This window comes from Muntiacus reevesi, chromosome 4, assembly GCF_963930625.1.
Source record: "Muntiacus reevesi chromosome 4, mMunRee1.1, whole genome shotgun sequence".
Lineage (NCBI taxonomy): Eukaryota > Metazoa > Chordata > Mammalia > Artiodactyla > Cervidae > Muntiacus > Muntiacus reevesi.
The window spans coordinates 108,920,027-108,935,749 of record NC_089252.1 but is presented as its reverse complement, the minus strand read 5'-3'; the positions used below and the strand labels follow the sequence as shown (position 1 = coordinate 108,935,749).

At 58.7% G+C, this 15,723-nt stretch overlaps 3 protein-coding genes across 10 annotated transcripts; 2 read left to right on the top strand and 1 right to left on the bottom strand.

Moving 5' to 3' along the window:
• The first annotated feature begins 20 nt into the window (after positions 1-20).
• On the top strand, positions 21-8,386 carry WDR6 (WD repeat domain 6). Of its 2 annotated transcripts, none has more exons than XM_065933734.1 (7): positions 21-325; positions 4,155-6,648; positions 6,749-6,832; positions 7,106-7,222; positions 7,313-7,428; positions 7,524-8,115; positions 8,249-8,386. In XM_065933734.1, the coding sequence occupies exons 1-6, from the start codon at positions 226-228 to the stop codon at positions 7,982-7,984; spliced, it is 3,372 nt and encodes a 1,123-aa protein (XP_065789806.1). In that variant the 5' UTR covers positions 21-225; the 3' UTR covers positions 7,985-8,115; positions 8,249-8,386. The 2 variants fall into 2 exon arrangements, with proteins under 2 accessions (XP_065789806.1, XP_065789807.1); XM_065933735.1 differs by having other exon boundaries at positions 24-325; positions 7,310-7,428.
• Positions 8,179-11,258, bottom strand: DALRD3 (DALR anticodon binding domain containing 3). 5 transcript variants are annotated; one of them, XM_065933744.1, is made up of 12 exons: positions 10,947-11,258; positions 10,571-10,866; positions 10,199-10,455; positions 10,014-10,093; positions 9,805-9,933; positions 9,488-9,558; positions 9,334-9,395; positions 9,149-9,231; positions 8,865-9,047; positions 8,669-8,762; positions 8,496-8,564; positions 8,179-8,413 (listed from the first exon to the last, which is right to left on the bottom strand). In XM_065933744.1, the coding sequence occupies exons 1-11, from the start codon at positions 11,226-11,228 to the stop codon at positions 8,515-8,517; spliced, it is 1,587 nt and encodes a 528-aa protein (XP_065789816.1). In that variant the 5' UTR covers positions 11,229-11,258; the 3' UTR covers positions 8,179-8,413; positions 8,496-8,514. The 5 variants fall into 5 exon arrangements, 4 of the variants coding, with proteins under 4 accessions (XP_065789816.1, XP_065789814.1, XP_065789813.1 ...); XM_065933742.1 differs by having other exon boundaries at positions 8,669-8,788; positions 10,947-11,253; XM_065933741.1 differs by having other exon boundaries at positions 8,179-8,564; positions 8,669-8,788; positions 10,947-11,251.
• Positions 11,203-15,295, top strand: NDUFAF3 (NADH:ubiquinone oxidoreductase complex assembly factor 3). Of its 3 annotated transcripts, none has more exons than XM_065933751.1 (8): positions 11,203-11,276; positions 12,028-12,622; positions 12,865-12,939; positions 13,151-14,258; positions 14,337-14,529; positions 14,688-14,754; positions 14,849-14,937; positions 15,028-15,295. In XM_065933751.1, the coding sequence occupies exons 4-8, from the start codon at positions 14,182-14,184 to the stop codon at positions 15,142-15,144; spliced, it is 543 nt and encodes a 180-aa protein (XP_065789823.1). In that variant the 5' UTR covers positions 11,203-11,276; positions 12,028-12,622; positions 12,865-12,939; positions 13,151-14,181; the 3' UTR covers positions 15,145-15,295. The 3 variants fall into 3 exon arrangements, with proteins under 3 accessions (XP_065789823.1, XP_065789821.1, XP_065789822.1); XM_065933749.1 differs by having other exon boundaries at positions 11,256-11,276; positions 14,849-14,949; XM_065933750.1 differs by lacking the exons at positions 11,203-11,276; positions 12,028-12,622; positions 12,865-12,939 and having other exon boundaries at positions 13,134-14,258; positions 14,849-14,949.
• The last annotated feature ends 428 nt before the right edge of the window (positions 15,296-15,723 follow it).

Sequence of the window (15,723 nt, the reverse complement as noted above, 5' to 3'; positions counted from 1 at the left end):
CTTGTACGTCACGTGACGGGGGCGATTAGGCCCGGCCAATCCCAGCCGGACGGCCTCGGGCGGAGGGCGGTCGTCATTGGACCTCGGCGGCGGCCGCCCCTGCCTCTGGTACCTGTTGCTACGGGCGCTGTAGAGCTGCAGCGCAGCAGCACGCGGGAAGGCTCGTCTCGCGAGAGCTCTCCTCCTTTCTTGGCCGTGGCAGCTGCAGAGGCTCGGGGGACCGCCATGGACGCTCACGAGGACTACGTTTGGCCGCGGGCAGCCTCGGAGCTCATACTCCTCCCGGTCACGGGTCTGGAGTGCGTGGGGGAGCGGCTGTTGGCGGGTGAGTCGTGGTTCGAGGCGCGCGCTAGCGGAGAAGAAATCGAACGCTCGCCTGGGGAGGGGCCTTAAGAACAAAGGGATGCCCCGAGTAGGAGGAGGACGGGCGGCGGGCGGGAACCCACGGCGTGGCGGGGCTGAAGCGCAGTCTGAGGAGCCCAGGAAACAAAGAGCTGAGATGGTTCCCGAGGCTTTTCAGAAACTGCAGGTGATGCGGAGAGGGCGGCTGGGGGCGGGGGAAAGGTGCAGGTAAATGTGGTCGGCAGGGGGTGGCGGGGGAAAGGAATAAGAGACGCTTGTGGACGAGTCAGGCGGGGGATTCATCGTTCCAGCGAGGATGCGGGGGGAGCTCGGTGAATAAGCCCCCCGTGGGCGGACCCAGAGTCCGGGGCGTGGCCTTTCGGGGAGTGGGCCAAGCCCAGAAGGGGGTGTGGCCTCTCGAGCTTGAGAGAGGGGCGGGTGATGCTCTTCCCTAGATGGTGGAGAAGTAGAGCCTCTGACTAGCATGGGGTCGCGGGAAACTCGAGGGTGAGAAGTTTCTGAGTAGGCCAGTGCTCGGGGAGGCGGAGGCCGAGGCCCCTCCCCAGATGGTTGCGGTCCAGGCAATCCCATCTCAGTGCCTCTTCTCAGGAGGGTCCGCTCGGGTAGTAGAGGACAGGGACCCGAGGCGACAGAGCCCCGAGGAGCGGTGGGGTCCGACTGGAAACTACTAGTAGTGATTTATGTTAGAGCTGCTGAGTTTAATAAGGGTCGCAAGGCAGGACTCTGGCTGGCAAGCCTTGAGTGAGCTGCTCCCAGTCCTAAGAGGGGTGGATATATGGAGGTGGGAGACGAGGGCGGGCGATGACCCAGTTTTGATTTGCTGTGAAGGCTCTGGGAGCCCAAGTTTCCTACCATGAGCTAAATTCCTAAGGCTCCTAGAGGAGGGAATATCTAGGTAGAAAACTGAAGAACCAAAAGAGTGAACTCGGGGAAGACAGGGTTTAAGACAGAATTTGCCACTTTATGGAAAAGAGGCAATTCTTGTGAGGATTCAGCAGGCAGAACAGAAGAGCTTGTCTAGGTGAAGAGGCTGGAGAAATGAGCAGAGACCAGTCCATTTCAGCCATCGATCTGACTTATCCCTAAGGGCATAAAGCCCCATTGAGAAGTTTTGAGCAGGGGAATGGCTTGTGAAATTTAGGTTAGTAAGCTTTTAAAGTGAATTCACCTACTCCCATTGTTTCCAAAGTGACCTTTCTACTGACAGTTCTCAAATCCCACCTCTGTAAACCTATAACCTGAATTCCCAGCCCTGTTCTCCTGTGAGTGTCAGGCTCAAGTGCACAAGGGCCTATAAATTGTAATACTCCTGCTGGTGTTCGAGCTCAGGCCGGGGAACATCAGTCACTCAGGTGCCCAAGCCCAAGAATCTGCCTCTCTCACTCCCCAAGCCAGTCTGGTTGATACTTCACTTCTTACATGTAGCATGTGTCTATGTCTTTTCTACCTTTATTGCCATCATTTGAGGTCATGCAGCTAAGCCTCCCCAGCCCCTTCGGTAGGTTTATTCTCTGTAGCTCATCCTGGAACCTTTTGTTTCCTGTTCTAGCCATGTCCCCCAAAGCTCATGCTCATCTCAGGGGCCTCAAAATTGATGTTTCCTCTGGCAAGAAAGGTTCAAGCCCTCTCCCTCCTGCCTGCTGTTCCTTGATTGCTGCACCTAAGTGTTATGTTCTCAAGTCGGCCTCCCCCTGGCAATCACCCAGTCTGGTTAGATTAGACCAGGGTTTCTCGGCCTCAGCACTATTGATGTATTGGGTCATACCATGCTTTGTGTGAAGGGCTGTCTACATTGTAGGATGTAACTGCATCCTTAGCTTCCCCTAGATGCCAGTAGCACACACAGCTCCCAGTTGTAACAACCTAAAATGTCCTCAGACATTGCCACATGTCTTCTGGAGGGCAAGTGTCCCTCTGTTGAGAACCACTAGAGTAGACCTTCCCATTTTGTATTTTTTTTAATTTGGCTGCAGCGCACAGAGTGTTTGGTCTTCATTGCAGCTTGTGGAATCTAGTTCCCTGACCAGGGCTAGAACCCCCCTGCATGGGGAGCGCAGAGTCTTACCGCTGAAACACTGGGGATGTCTCTCATTTTATATTCTTAAAGCAACCTATATAGTTCTTTCCTGGAACTTATCAAAATGATAACTATGTAGTGTACTTCTGTGATACTGTTTTAGAGCTTAAATATTTATTTATTTGGCTGTGTCAGGTCTTAGAAACAGACTGTTATACAGTAGGTCCCTGTTGGTTACCTATTTTTTATATAGTAGTGTGTATATGCTGTCGTTTATGGGGTTGCACAGAGTCTGACACGACTGAAGCAGCTTTGCAGCAGCAGCAGGAGTGTATATATGTTAATGCCAGACTCCTAATTTATCCCTTGCCTACCACATTTCCCTTTCAGTAACTACCATGTTTCCCCTTCAGTATCCATAAATTGGTTTCTGAAATTTGTCAATCTGTTTCTGTTTTGTAAATAAGCTCATTTGTATCTTAAAAAACTTTGATTGCCCACTATGGCATCTGGGATCTTAGTTCCCAGCCCAGACCAGGGATTGAACTCAGGCCCTCCATTGAGAGCACAGAGTCATAACTGCTGGATTGCCAGGGAATTCCCTGTTTGTAAAACTTTTTGATGATGACTATTCTCACTGGTATAGTCATGCCTAGTTGTAGTTTGATTTGCATTTTTCTGATAGTGATGTTGAGCTTCTTTTCATGTGTGGGTTTTTTTTTTTTTTTTGGCAATCTCTTGATGATAGTGTTTAATGTCTGCCTAATCTGCAGAAGTGGGGTTTTATTCACTACTCCAGCATGTCGTTCATTGTCTGGTTTATAATCAGTCTTAAATTTTAAAAAAAAACTTTTTTTTGGCTGGACCACACTGCTTGTGAGATCTTAGTTCCCCAATGAGGGATCAAACCCAGGCCCCAGCAGTGAAAGCTCCAAGTCCTAACCACTGGACTACCAGGAAACTCTCAAATAAGTGTTTACTGAATGTCAAAAGGTTGAGACTGCAGGCTGGGAATAGCATGAGGGATTGCTACTGTCATCTCTAGTTTAAGAGGTGATGTCCTGGACCGAAGTCACTGTGGTCGATTGGATTTGCAAGCTCTTTAGAAAGTGAAATCTCCAGACCTTGGAGATAAGAGGTGGGCAGTTAAGAGGAATGGGCTTCCCAGTTTGGGGCTGGGGTTGGGCAGAGGACGGTAATATTAGGTCATTGGGGTGAGGAGCATGGAGTGAACTTGAGGATGAGCTAGTAGATGGACGTGCCTGCAGGGCAGCCAGGTGGCATCTGAATCTCACGAGTGTCTGCTTCCAAAGTGCGGGCTGCTTCTCCCCACTGATACTGAACATGCTCACATCTTCTGAGATACAGAGAAGCTCCTGGAAATCAGGAGGGGTTCTGCTGTGGCCCGGAGGTGGAATGCTTATCATCTGTGCCTGTTCCCTGGGGGAGGAGTTAGTGTGAAGAAGGTCAGTGAGGCCAAGGATTTGGGGACTAAAGCTGAGGATTCCTGTCTGAAGCATGAGAAGTTTGGTGGGATAAGGAGGAGATGGGAGTTTGATGAATTCATGGTTGAGCTGAGTATCACGGGTAACTGACAAGGGGCTCAGAGAGCGCTGAGAATACAGCTGAAGCTGAGAGCAAGCTCAAGCCTGCAGGACTGAGTGACCTAACACATTCATAAGCTACCTGGTGAGCAGTTCCCTCGCTCCCCGTCTCTTCTTGGCCCATGAGAATTAGAGGAGGGGTTCTGATGTGGCTTTTCGCTTCTGTCCAGGTGAGGGGCCAGATGTCCTGGTATACACCTTGGATTTCGGTGGACATCTGCGGATGATGAAGCGAGTGCAGAACCTGCTTGGCCACTATCTTATCCATGGGTTCCGAGTGCGACCAGAACCCAACGGAGACCTTGACTCGGAGGTCATGGTGGCGGCGTTTGGCAGCAAGGGCCTCCGAGTTGTGAAGATAAGCTGGGGACAGGGCCGCTTCCGGGAGCTGTGGCGCTCTGGCCTGTGGAACATGTCTGACTGGGTCTGGGATGCCCGTTGGCTCGAGGGCAACCTTGCCTTGGCCCTGGGCCACAACTCGGTGGTGCTGTATGACCCCGTGGGGGGGTGCTGCCTGCAGGACGTGCCCTGCACGGACAGGTGCACCCTCTCCGCGGCCTGTCTCATCGGAGACGCCTGGGAGGAGCTGACCGTAGTGGCTGGCGCCGTTTCCAACCAGCTGCTGGTCTGGTACCCAGCCGCTGCTCTAAAAGACGATAAGCCCGTAGCCCCCGACCGACGGGTCAGTGGGCACGTGGGGGTCATCTTTAGCATGTCTTACTTAGAAAGCAAGGGCTTACTGGCCACAGCTTCCGAGGATCGAAGCGTTCGCATCTGGAAGGTGGGTGACCTGCGGGTTCCTGGGGGCCGGGTGCAGAATATTGGGCACTGCTTTGGGCACAGTGCCCGTGTCTGGCAGGTCAAGCTCCTTGAGAATTACCTTATCAGTGCAGGAGAAGACTGTGTCTGCTTGGTGTGGAGCCATGAAGGTGAAATCCTCCAGGCTTTTCGGGGCCACCAGGGCCGTGGGATCCGAGCCCTTGCAGCCCACGAGAGGCAGGCCTGGGTGATCACTGGGGGTGATGACTCAGGCATCAGGCTGTGGCACCTGGTAGGGCGTGGGCACCCGGGTTCGGGGGTCTCTTCGCTCTCCTTCAAGTCCCGCAGCAGGCCAGGTGTCCTCAAGGCCGTGACGCTGGCTGGCTCGTGGAGAGTCCTGGCCGTGACTGATGCAGGGGCCCTGTACCTCTATGACCTCGAGGTCAAGTGCTGGGAGCAGCTGCTGGAAGACAAGCGCTTCCAGTCCTACTGCCTCCTGGAGGCAGCCCCGGGGCCTGAGGGCTTCGGACTGTGTGCCCTGGCCAACGGGGAAGGGCGCGTCAAGGTCGTCCCCATCAACACTCCAACTGCAGCTGTGGACCTGACCCTGTTCCCAGGGAAGGTGCACAGCCTGAGCTGGGCCTTGCGAGGCTACGAGGAGCTTCTGTTGCTGGCATCGGGCCCCAGCGGCGTGGTGGCTTGCCTGGAGATCACTGCGGCGCCCTCTGGCAAGGCCATCTTTGTCAAGGAGCGTTGCCGCTACCTCCTGCCTCCCAGCAAGCAGAGGTGGCACACATGCAGTGCCTTCCTCCCCCCAGGCGACTTCCTGGTGTGTGGGGACCGCCGGGGCTCCGTGTTGCTCTACCCCTCTCGACCAGATCTGCTCAAGGATCTTGGGGTGGGGGGCAAGGTTGGGGCGATTACCTCAGCGCCCGGAGCAGGCAGTGGTGAGGGGGAGCCCCCCTTGGCTGAGTGGGGCCCTGTGTCCACCCTCCCTTCTCTGCACGGGAAACAGGGTGTAACCTCGGTCACCTGCCACGGTGGCTACGTGTACACCACAGGGCGCGACGGTTCCTACTACCAGCTCTTTGTGCGAGGCGGGCAGCTCCAGCCAGTGCTAAGGCAAAAGCCCTGTCGGGGTATGAACTGGGTGGCTGGGGTCCGTATGGTGGCCGACGGGAGCATGGTCATCCTGGGTTTCCACGCCAATGAGTTCGTGGTGTGGAGCCCCCGGTCCCATGAGAAGCTGCACATCATCAATTGTGGTGGAGGACACCGCTCCTGGGCCTTCTCCGACACCGAGGCAGCGATGGCCTTCGCCTACCTCAAGGATGGCGACGTGATGCTCTACCGGGCTCTGGGTGGCTGCACGCGGCCACATGTGATTCTCCGGGAGAGCCTGCACGGCCGGGAGATAACCTGTGTAAAGCGTGTGGGCACCATCACCCTGAGGCCTGAGTCTGGGGTGCCCAGCTTCTTGCAGCCTGACCACCCGGAGCCCGGCGAGCCTGTTGAGCCCGGCAGTGAGGGCCCTGGCCTGATAGACATCGTGATCACGTGCAGCGAGGACACCACCGTCTGTGTCCTGGCGCTCCCCACAGCCACGGGCTCAGCCCACGCGCTTACAGCGGTCTGTAACCACATCTCCTCGGTGCGTGCAGTGGCTGTGTGGGGTGTTGACACCTCGGGTGGCCCTCAGGATCCTCAGCCAGGCCTGACTGCCCATGTGGTGTCTGCGGGGGGCAGGGCTGAGATGCACTGCTTCACAATCATGGTCACCCCAGACCCCAGCCCCCCAAGCCGTCTTGCCTGCCACGTCATGCACCTTTCATCCCACCGGCTAGACGAGTACTGGGACCGGCAGCGCCACCGGCACCGGATGGTCAAGGTGGACCCGGAGACCAGGTGAGGCGCACCACCAGACAGGAGCGAGGGGTGGGCGTGCGAGGCAGCCCTGTGCCACTGCGGCCAGGCTCCGAGTGACGTCTGTCTGTTGTCCCTGCAGGTACATGTCCCTAGCTGTGTGTGAGCTAGACCGGCCTGGCCTTGGCCCTCTTGTGGCTGCTGCCTGCAGTGACGGGGCAGTGAGGTGAGTATAAAGCACTGGTCCCCAACCTTTCTGGCACCAGTTCATTTGTCCACAGTGGGTGGGGGCAGTGGATGGGGATGAGAGTTCTGGTTTTGCCTGCTGTTCACCTTCTGCTTCCTGGTCTGGTTCCTAACAGGTCACAAACCAATACTGGTCTGTGGCTCAGGGTCTGGGGCTTCTTAGTGTACAGGACCCAAGGAGCCTGGAGGCAAAGGAAAAGGATGTACAGATGTTCAGAGTGGGTTCTGAGCTGGACTACCCCCCGCCCCCCAGGCTCTTTCTCTTGCAGGACTCTGGGCGCCGACTGCAGCTGCTGGCTGAAACCTTCCACCACAAGCGCTGTGTCCTCAAGGTGCACGCCTTCACACACGAGGCACCCAGTCAGCGGCGGTGAGAGGGCTTGCATGACGGTCCCACCTGGGCTGGGGGGCTCCTGTTGCCTTCCATCCCCCTCACCCAGCTGCCTCTGGTTTCCAGAAGGCTGTTCCTGTGCAGCGCAGCCACCGACGGCAGCTTGGCCTTCTGGGACCTCACCACCCTGCTGGACCAAGGCTCCCCTGCCCTGGAGGCTGCAGCGGACCCTGGGCTGCCCTTCCGTGAGTAGCTACACTGCCACTGTGGCTGTCCCCCTGCCCCCTGCATGCATGCAGCTGTGTCAGACTGGGTCCTGACCACTGTCCTCCTCCTCCAGAGCTGGGCAGCCCCTGCCTGACTCTGCAGGCTCACAGCTGTGGAGTCAACAGCCTGCACACCCTGCCCACCCGTGAGGGCCACCTCGTGGCCAGTGGCAGCGAGGATGGCTCCCTCCATGTCTTCATGCTTGCTGTGGAGATGCCCGAGCTGGAGGAGGCTGTGGGGGGTGCCGAGCTGCTGCCCCAGCTGCAAGTGCTGGAGGAGTATTCCGTCCCCTGTGCGCATGCTGCCCACGTGACGGGCCTCAAGATCTTAAGCCCCAACCTCATGGTCTCGGCCTCCATCGACCAACGGCTGACCTTCTGGCGTCTGGGGCACGGTGAACCCACCTTTATGAACAGCACGGTGTACCACGTCGCAGATGTGGCTGACATGGACTGCTGGCCCGTGAGCCCAGAGTTTGGCCACCGTTGTGCTCTGGGGGGCCAGGGCCTTGAGGTCTACAACTGGTACGACTAAGCCATCCCGCGGTGGCCGGCACGCTGGGCTTGGGGCCTGCTCGCAGAGTGATTGTCTGTGCCCACGCCTGGCGTGCCCAGAGGGGAGGAAGAGGCAGCCGCGGGTCCCCGACTCCAGAGCAGGCGCTGAAGGTGAGTAGGGTGCCACCTGGACAGGCCAAGGGTACGCCCCGCCCCCTACCACGGGACAAAACCTTGTCACACAAACTATTTATTTTGCCTCCAGATCGCTAAAACAAATCCAGATTTTTTTTTCCCCTTTCAGTTGCTGACTTTGTGGACATTCCTGGATCCTAAGGCCTCTGTGGCCTTAAATGTGACTCAGCGGAGGGAGACCCAGCATGGCCAGCCCAGTGTGGAGCACTTCTCGCACGGCTCGCAGAAGCTGCAGACGGGCAAACATCTGACCAAACAAGTGTGGCCGCGGCTCCTGGAGGAGAGGAGGCGGCTGGTCTCATCCTTTGCTTTCCCGGTACCTCCCGCCCCCACCTGCCCTTCTGCCGTGCACTTACCCCTAGGATGTGTACCCGGTTATAGTATGAGCTGAAGTCCATGCTGAGCTGTACCAGGAACTTGCATACCTAGAGACAGAGACCAAACTGAGTCACTAGCCCACCCCTCCTTTTGTACCCCAGATCAGAATAAAGAATAGTGTGTGCAGTGTGTCCTGCCCTTCCGTCCTCACCATCTCTGTGCGCGCAGTGACGTGAAGCCCTGGGGCAGTGCAGGTCAGGGTCAGGGCTGCTGTCTGCCTCAGCAGGTCTGGGAAGGGGAGGATGCTGTTGAAGAGTAGCAACCACTCACCCTGTGGGGGAGAAGGGCGCTGGGAGGGAAAGGCCCGAGCTTCCCACACATGTCAGCTACCCAGGAGGGGCACTCACCTCGTCACGCAGCAGGGAGAAGTCTAGACTGCTCACAGGCGGGAAGGTGGGGTACAGACCTTGTTCCACGCTGCACTTGTAACCCTCAAAGAGGGTGGCGAGACGTGCACAATTATACATGACAAAGGTGCCACTTTTGCTGCCCTTGGTGGAAATGCTGCTGTCAGCCAGGGCCAGGAGAAGCTGAGGAATAAAGGTACAGCTGCACAGGGAGGACCACGGCCCCACACTCTGTCCCCCAATTCCAACCCCCACCCCTGGTCCAGCAAGATGCCCAGGCTCACCTGACTCTGGGGGGCTGTGCTGAGCATCTCAAATTTAATGGTCGCCACAGAGAGAATGCTGAAGATTTCCGTCCAGGCTGGGTCTGAGAGAGTACGATCAGTCAGTCTCGGCAGGCAGAAGCCAAGGGGCATGTGTGCAAATGACCCCCCCTACCAGAAGCACAAGCAGGGGCTCCCAGATGCACCTTGTTCCAGGTCCCTGCCATGCTTCACTGCTGACGCCTTGCACACCTGGGCGTGCCGGAGCCTGCATCGAGAAGAGAATGAGAGGGGGATGGTGGACAGAGTCCCCCCACCCCACTGCCCTGGCGTGCTGGCCTGCCTTCCAGCCTCACTCACTCGTAGTACTCGGGGGCAGTCAGGGTGCTGGGCGCACCAGCTGCTTTCACTGGGCCACAGACCAGGTGCTTCTGTCAGGAAGACAGCAGGGGTCAGCCACGGAAGATACCCTCCAAGAACCTAACTGTGTTCCCGGACTCCCCCAGCTTCTACCCTTAAGATCACTGTCTCAAGTCTAGGGCCCTCTCCTGGCATCTGCTGCATATGCCTGAGGTCCCCCTCAAGGTCAGGTGTCACCTTCTGGACCCATGAGCTAACAAGTGGGTTTCAAGGAATCCTCTCAGGTTGCAGTGAGGAGGTTACCATCACTAACCTACCTGTCTGAGAGGAGCCTGATGATCCAACTTCCACCAAAGCAGGTCCAACTTTTGTTGCTGGAACTCCTCCTCACAGCTCACTACGTGTAGGACCATGTAGCTACCTGCATCAGCATCTGGGGCCGCAGCCTATAGGGCAGGACAGTCACTGTCAGGGAGACACCACATCCGGTTTGCCAGAAGCATACCAAGGTGGGGCAATCACTAACCAGGCCTAGGGAGCTGTCCTCGGCCCCAGCCTGCACAGCCTCCTGCAGCTCGGCCAGCAGAGAGAGCAGATCCTCCGACACTGGGAAGAGAACACACGGCTGAAGCTGGCTGGGGAGTGCGGGGGTGGTGGTGGTGGTGGGGGCGGCGTCCCTACTTTCCAGCCCCGCTAGGATCCCGGGCCTACCCAGACAGCTGTCCACATTGGGGTCATAGCCAGCTGTTCGTCCCCGTTCCTCCATCAGTTCCTTCAGGCACACTCGACCCAGGATGTCAGGGGGCAGGGCTCCAGCATCACGGGCAGCGGAGAGCTCTGCAATCGTGCGATTCCTCAGGGCTTCCGTCGTGGCTTTCTCTGAGACCGCGGGCCAGTCCACCCGCAGTTGCTGCAGGAAGGTCGGCATGTGCGGGTCCCGCACAGCGGGGACTCGGCGCACACTCACCCTGTGAAGCGAGGCGGCCGCCTCAGCCTGAGCACCTGACTTCCCACTCGCAGCGGCGCAGCCCGCCCCCGCCTGAAGCCATCGCGCACCTTCGTTCTGGGCCCGCCCTCACTCACCTGTGAGCTTGCAGAACTCGCGCCAGGTGGTCCGCCACGAGCACGGCACGGAGCTGGCTCAGGCGGAGGGCGCTGGGGCTGCCGCGCAGCGCCGGGCAGTGCAAGACGACGCGCGGGGTAGGGGTGGTGAGGGCGGCGGGCTCGATATAGGCGGCCACGGAACAGAGCACGCGCTCGAAGACTGCGGACCGCTGCAGCTGAAGCGCCAGCCCCGCGGGGGTCGGCGCGCAGCGCAGCACCGGGGCCACGCCGGGACCCTGTAGACCAACGATGGCGTGAACCACGCCCTCGGGCACCTGCGGGAAGCCAGGCAGGTGAGCGGGCCGCTGCGCTCCCACCTGTCTCCCGCCCACGTCCCCGCCATGCGCGAGCCTACCTGGTCGTCCCCAAAGCGCGCCTGCAGTGCGCGGCGCGGTGCCAAGAAGTCTCGGGCACGCAAGTGGCGGGCGTGCGTCTCCTTGAACCACACTGGGCCGCCAGCCCCCAAGGCTGAGTTCAGGGCTCCCAGCGTCTCCTCTACCCCGAGGCGCATGGCTACCGGAAGGGGCAGGCGGGACCGGAAGCAAAACATCGAGGCGGGATTTCCGGGAAGGCCAATTGGTTGGGGCGGGGAGGCAGGGACTCCCGAGTGGACAGTGGACAGTTGCGCTCGCTCCATGGCCCCAACCCTACCCCCGCGTGGTCCACCTGACTGGTCCGGACTAGGGTAAGAAATCTCGGGGTCTACTCCGGACTTGGGGTCTCTCGCTGTTGCCCGCAGTCGCAACAAGGGAAAGAATCCACGCAACCCGGTGGGGCCCAGGCAGGGTTGTCTCTCTTACATCTATGTTATTTGTATAACGTTTCATTTCCTCCATGTACACATGATCAGTGGAGAAGGAAATAGCAACCCACTCCAGTTTTCTTGCCTGGAGAATCCCCATGGACCAGATGGCGGGCCACAGTCCATGGGGTCACAGAGAGTCGGACAGGACTAGTGACTAAGCACACATGATCAAAACGCCTAGAGTTACAAGTGGATTCTGAAATAGGGCAGGTAGCATAAAAGACACTTTCATGACCTACTGAAGAAAAGTCACAATTTTAAAGGGAATTTGTGTTCCTCAGTTTCAGGTTATTTGCAAGCATTCCTTCCTTTGAGATAGGGGTTGTCTTTTACTCCTAATGTGTCCACTCTGAGAGAATTGCTGTTTCTCTTCTCTTGAATCTTGAATAATTAGAACCATCATAATAGTTTCCAGAAGCTTTTAATGCTTCTCCTTTAACCTGCTGTACTGTAACAAGGACCCTCCCATTTCCTGGTTTAGACTATGAGCCATTGTGGGTCAAATAAACAATGTGACCTGAGAGGACCCAGCTTAAGAACAGTTCTCTGAGCGTCCAACTCCTACCTCTTTCCTCCTTCCCATCAGGGCTTCTCAATGTCTTCACTTAAGCCCTTTTCTCTCTTTTAATAGGGATGGGACGTGAGGCACTAGAACACTGCAGCAGAGCACTGACACCCAACCCCCGGTCTCTGCCCCGGAGCAGTGAGTAAACAGTTCAGAATACAGAGGAACCTAGAGGCAAGAAAAGCTTGGCAAGACCCCCTTCTGGGCTAGGGCTGCAAGGCCCCGTGGGAAGCTCCGAAAGAGCACTGGGCGGACACGACATTCCCGATGGCTTCTTGGGTGCCCACTCAACGGGAGTGATCGTGTCATTCCAAAGCGCTTTCCATGCCTCACGAGCACGACCAGGGGATGGCTGCTAACACGATTGGGGGTCTGGAGGCCAAGATGGGGACTTCAGCTACTCTAAGTGCATTAAGACGGTTGGCGGTGGTTTTACCCCAGGAAGTGAAGGGCTATCTTTAGCGAGCTGCGGGCTGAGGCGGCCCTGTGGGACTCACCGCCATTGCAGCCCTATCCGGAGGCCCTGGGTCCTCCCTCCCTCGCCAATGCTATCTCGGGCTCCAAAGGTGGCCACTGCCTCGGCTCTCTGACGTCTACGCCTGTCACTTCCAGCTTGAGGGCACACCTGAGAAAGAGACGGAAACCAGAGCGACCCAATAAAGTATGTCTGGGGGTCAGGGGCTAGCCTATCCCACCTGGGTCGGGACGCTGCTCAGGCAGGAGAGCAGGGAACGAAATCCAAGCGCAGCTGGAATGCTCTGGAGACAACAGCTGCTTTTGGGATTCCGTTGCCCGCTGTCCAGCCATGGCGGGGCGGGGAGGGCGGGGGGAGGCGGGAGGGCGGTTTGAGAGGATTATCCTTCTCCCTAGGGAAATCAACCCCCCCCCCCATTCCTATCCCAGGAGGCGGACCCAGGAGTAGACGGTGAAACCAAGACGAATGGGAAAAAGCCGCTCACCTAGGCCCCCAAACAACAGGTGTGTGTGTGTGGGGGGGGGGGTGTCCTTCCCTGGGACCAGGTCTCGATTCGGATTAGATCCGCAGGGTAGAATTAGCCCTGTTGGTCCCATGCCGTCAGAGCCACTGTAGTGACGGCAGTGGGGCGGGCTTCGGGATCAGTCAAGAGGGAAGCGCGCCCGTGGGGTCGGAGAGGAAGTAAACCCTCCTCGGGGACTCCCCCGCACCCAGGGCCCTTTGTCCGGTGACGCTGCCAGTACCCGGAGCGCTAGAGGCCCCGTGGGCCCGCACTGCAGCGACGGGACTCCCGGAAACCCATTGAGACCATCCTCGGTTGTGCCGAGCCTCCCGCCAGCCCGGCCCAGCGGGTAGGAGACGCGGCAACGTGCCCCTGAGACCAACACACGGTGGGCGCGCGGAGATGCCGGAACCTGCGCGGGCGCCAGCGATTTTCACGCCAGTAGGCCTTCTGATTCGGCTCAAGACGCGGGGCACGGGATTCTCGGAGCGCGAGCGAAGTGCGCGACAACGGGGCGAGGCTCCAGCCGCTGTCTGCTTCACCGTCTGGTCCGGTTTGACCCGCTAGTAACGAAGAGCCGCTTGAAGTTCCCGACCAACGCGTCCCCTTCCGCTTGCTCCGGCCGCAGAGTTGGAGCCATTTTAAGGCGAAACCCCCAGCCACGCCCCTTCGGGCTCCGGAGAAGCCAATCCAGGCTCAGCCACGCCCCGTGCGACTCGCGGCCGCGACGCCAACGGTCGCGCGGGTGACGGTTAGGGAGGGGCGGGACTCGGGGGGCGAGCGACGGAAACCTGAGCTGCCCGCCCGGGCCTCGGAACCCGAAGCTCTAAAGCTGGGATTAGAGGCTGGCGGGGTGTGGGCGGGCGCCACGCCCAGGCCAGGTGTGCGCGACTCCAACAGGTGCTCGGCCGCCCTCCCACGGCCCTGGGAGCCCGGCGTAATGGCTGAGAGCTGGGGACCAGGCAGTACCCTGAGACCGGCCGCGCTTCCAGGTGTCCGGCTCCCCCAGGACGGCCTGCGGGCGCCCGGGGCGGGGCGGACGGCAGGTGCTGACACCGGAGCCGCGCTGGGGGACGCGGCCTCCTGGGACGGAGGCCCCTGGCCCGCTCCCTCCCTTCTACCGCGCTGGGCCGGCCGAGCCGCGCGGTGTCCTCCGCGACGCTGGGGGCGCTGCAACCGCGCTAGGCTGGGGACGCCACGACCCCGTTGACCCTGCGGCAGCCTCCCTGCGCGCCGGTCCGCCATGGCCGCAGCGTTTGTGCTTCGCAACCTGTACCGCGCGCGACCCGCGCTTCGCTGTCCGCCCGCGGAGCTGCCATGGTGAGCCCGGATGCGGTGTCCCTGACCACCTGCCCCACGGCCGGCCATTCCCGGCCCCCTGACAGTACCTCTCCGCAGGGCCCCGCGGCGGGGGCATCGGCTCACGCCGGCGGATGACGAGCTGTATCAACGGACGCGCATCTCACTGCTGCAGCGCGAGTCCCCGCTCTCCATGTACATCGATAGCTACAGCAGCCGCGGCTTCGTGGTGAACGGGAATCGCGTGTTTGGACCTTGCGCGCTCCTTCCGCAGTCAGTGGTGCAGTGGAACGTGAGCGCTTCCCTACAGTGAGGAAACCGAGAGCCGGAGTCACGGGCCTGCCTGTCCCTAGCAAACCTGGCTTTTCTTTCATCCCGCTCTGGAGCAGGTAGAGGGTCTCTGGGGAAACCTACGTGGGCTTGTATTTAACTTGCCGCCTCCCCACACAGGTAGGTTCCTATCAGGACATCACCGAGGAAAGCTTCTCTCTCTTTTGGATGCTGGAGCCCCGGATAGGTATTGGAGGAGGGGAGGGCTGAAGTGCTGAGCCCCAGAAAGGCACCCTCTCGACCGAGCTGGTTGTAGACTAGCCCTGCCCTTCCTTTCCTAGAGATTGTTGTGGTAGGCACTGGAGACCGGACTGAGCGGCTGCAGCCCCACGTGCTGCGAGCCATGAGGCAGAGGGGCATCGCTGTGGAGGTGCAGGACACAGTATGTCTGGGACTGGGGAACGGGGAGGGGAGCCCAGGCTGAGCCCTGGCCCGGCTGACGCTAGCTTTCTCTTTGCAGCCCAATGCCTGTGCCACTTTCAACTTCCTCTGTCATGAAGGCCGAGTGACAGGAGCTGCTCTCATTCCCCCACTTGGAGGGACTGCACTCACATCTCAGGCCCAAGCTGCAGAATGAACCACCAGAACTTAACCTAACTTGTCCAGGAGGGCCTTGTCACCTTCTGCAGAATGCAGGGGTGCCCAAAGCTTTCACTAGCCCCTACCCTTTGGCACTGTAAGACTTGTTTTGCTTGCCAGCAAATTAATAATTTAAGCCACTTGTCTGATTTTGTACTAGGTATGTTGCTGGCCAGAAGCTGTTGGCTCAATGGGTTCTTGGAATGGGTTGTAAACGAACCAGGGGGTCATGGCTTGGCCTCTGAGAGGCCAGGGGGCAATAAGGGCACCTGTTCTAAACTGTAGGTCTGTCTACTTGCTCACATACAGATTTGAGGGGAACTCTGTGCTTCCTCCACAACGTCCCTTAGAGATTTACATTAGAGAATACATGAAAAGCGAAAGTGTTAGTCACCCAGTCGTGTCCAACTCTTTGTGACCCCATGGACTGGAGCCCACCAGGCTCTGTTCATGGAATTCTCCAGGCAAGAATACTGGAGTGGGTTGTCATTTCCTTCTCCAAGAGATCTTCCCCACCCAGGGATAGAACCTGGGTCACCCACATTGCAGGCAGACTCTACCAACTGAGCCATCAGGG

Bases quoted from the DNA above. Each gene is read 5' to 3' on its own strand.
- WDR6 (XM_065933735.1), top strand. From the start codon at position 226: ATGGACGCTCACGAGGACTACGTTTGGCCGCGGGCAGCCTCGGAGCTC. The intron at 326-4,154 runs GTGAGTCGTGGT...GCTTCTGTCCAG, and splicing joins GGGGGAGCGGCTGTTGGCGG to GTGAGGGGCCAGATGTCCTG. The intron at 7,223-7,309 runs GTGAGAGGGCTT...TCTGGTTTCCAG, and splicing joins GAGGCACCCAGTCAGCGGCG to AAGGCTGTTCCTGTGCAGCG.
- DALRD3 (XM_065933741.1), bottom strand. From the start codon at position 11,228: ATGGAGCGAGCGCAACTGTCCACTGTCCACTCGGGAGTCCCTGCCTCC. The intron at 9,396-9,487 runs GTGAGTGAGGCT...TTCTCGATGCAG, and splicing joins ACTGCCCCCGAGTACTACGA to GCTCCGGCACGCCCAGGTGT. The intron at 8,789-8,864 runs GTGAGTGCCCCT...TCTCCCCCACAG, and splicing joins TCTCCCTGCTGCGTGACGAG to GGTGAGTGGTTGCTACTCTT.
- NDUFAF3 (XM_065933749.1), top strand. From the start codon at position 14,182: ATGGCCGCAGCGTTTGTGCTTCGCAACCTGTACCGCGCGCGACCCGCG. The intron at 14,755-14,848 runs GTATTGGAGGAG...TTCCTTTCCTAG, and splicing joins GATGCTGGAGCCCCGGATAG to AGATTGTTGTGGTAGGCACT. The intron at 14,950-15,027 runs GTATGTCTGGGA...TTCTCTTTGCAG, and splicing joins CTGTGGAGGTGCAGGACACA to CCCAATGCCTGTGCCACTTT.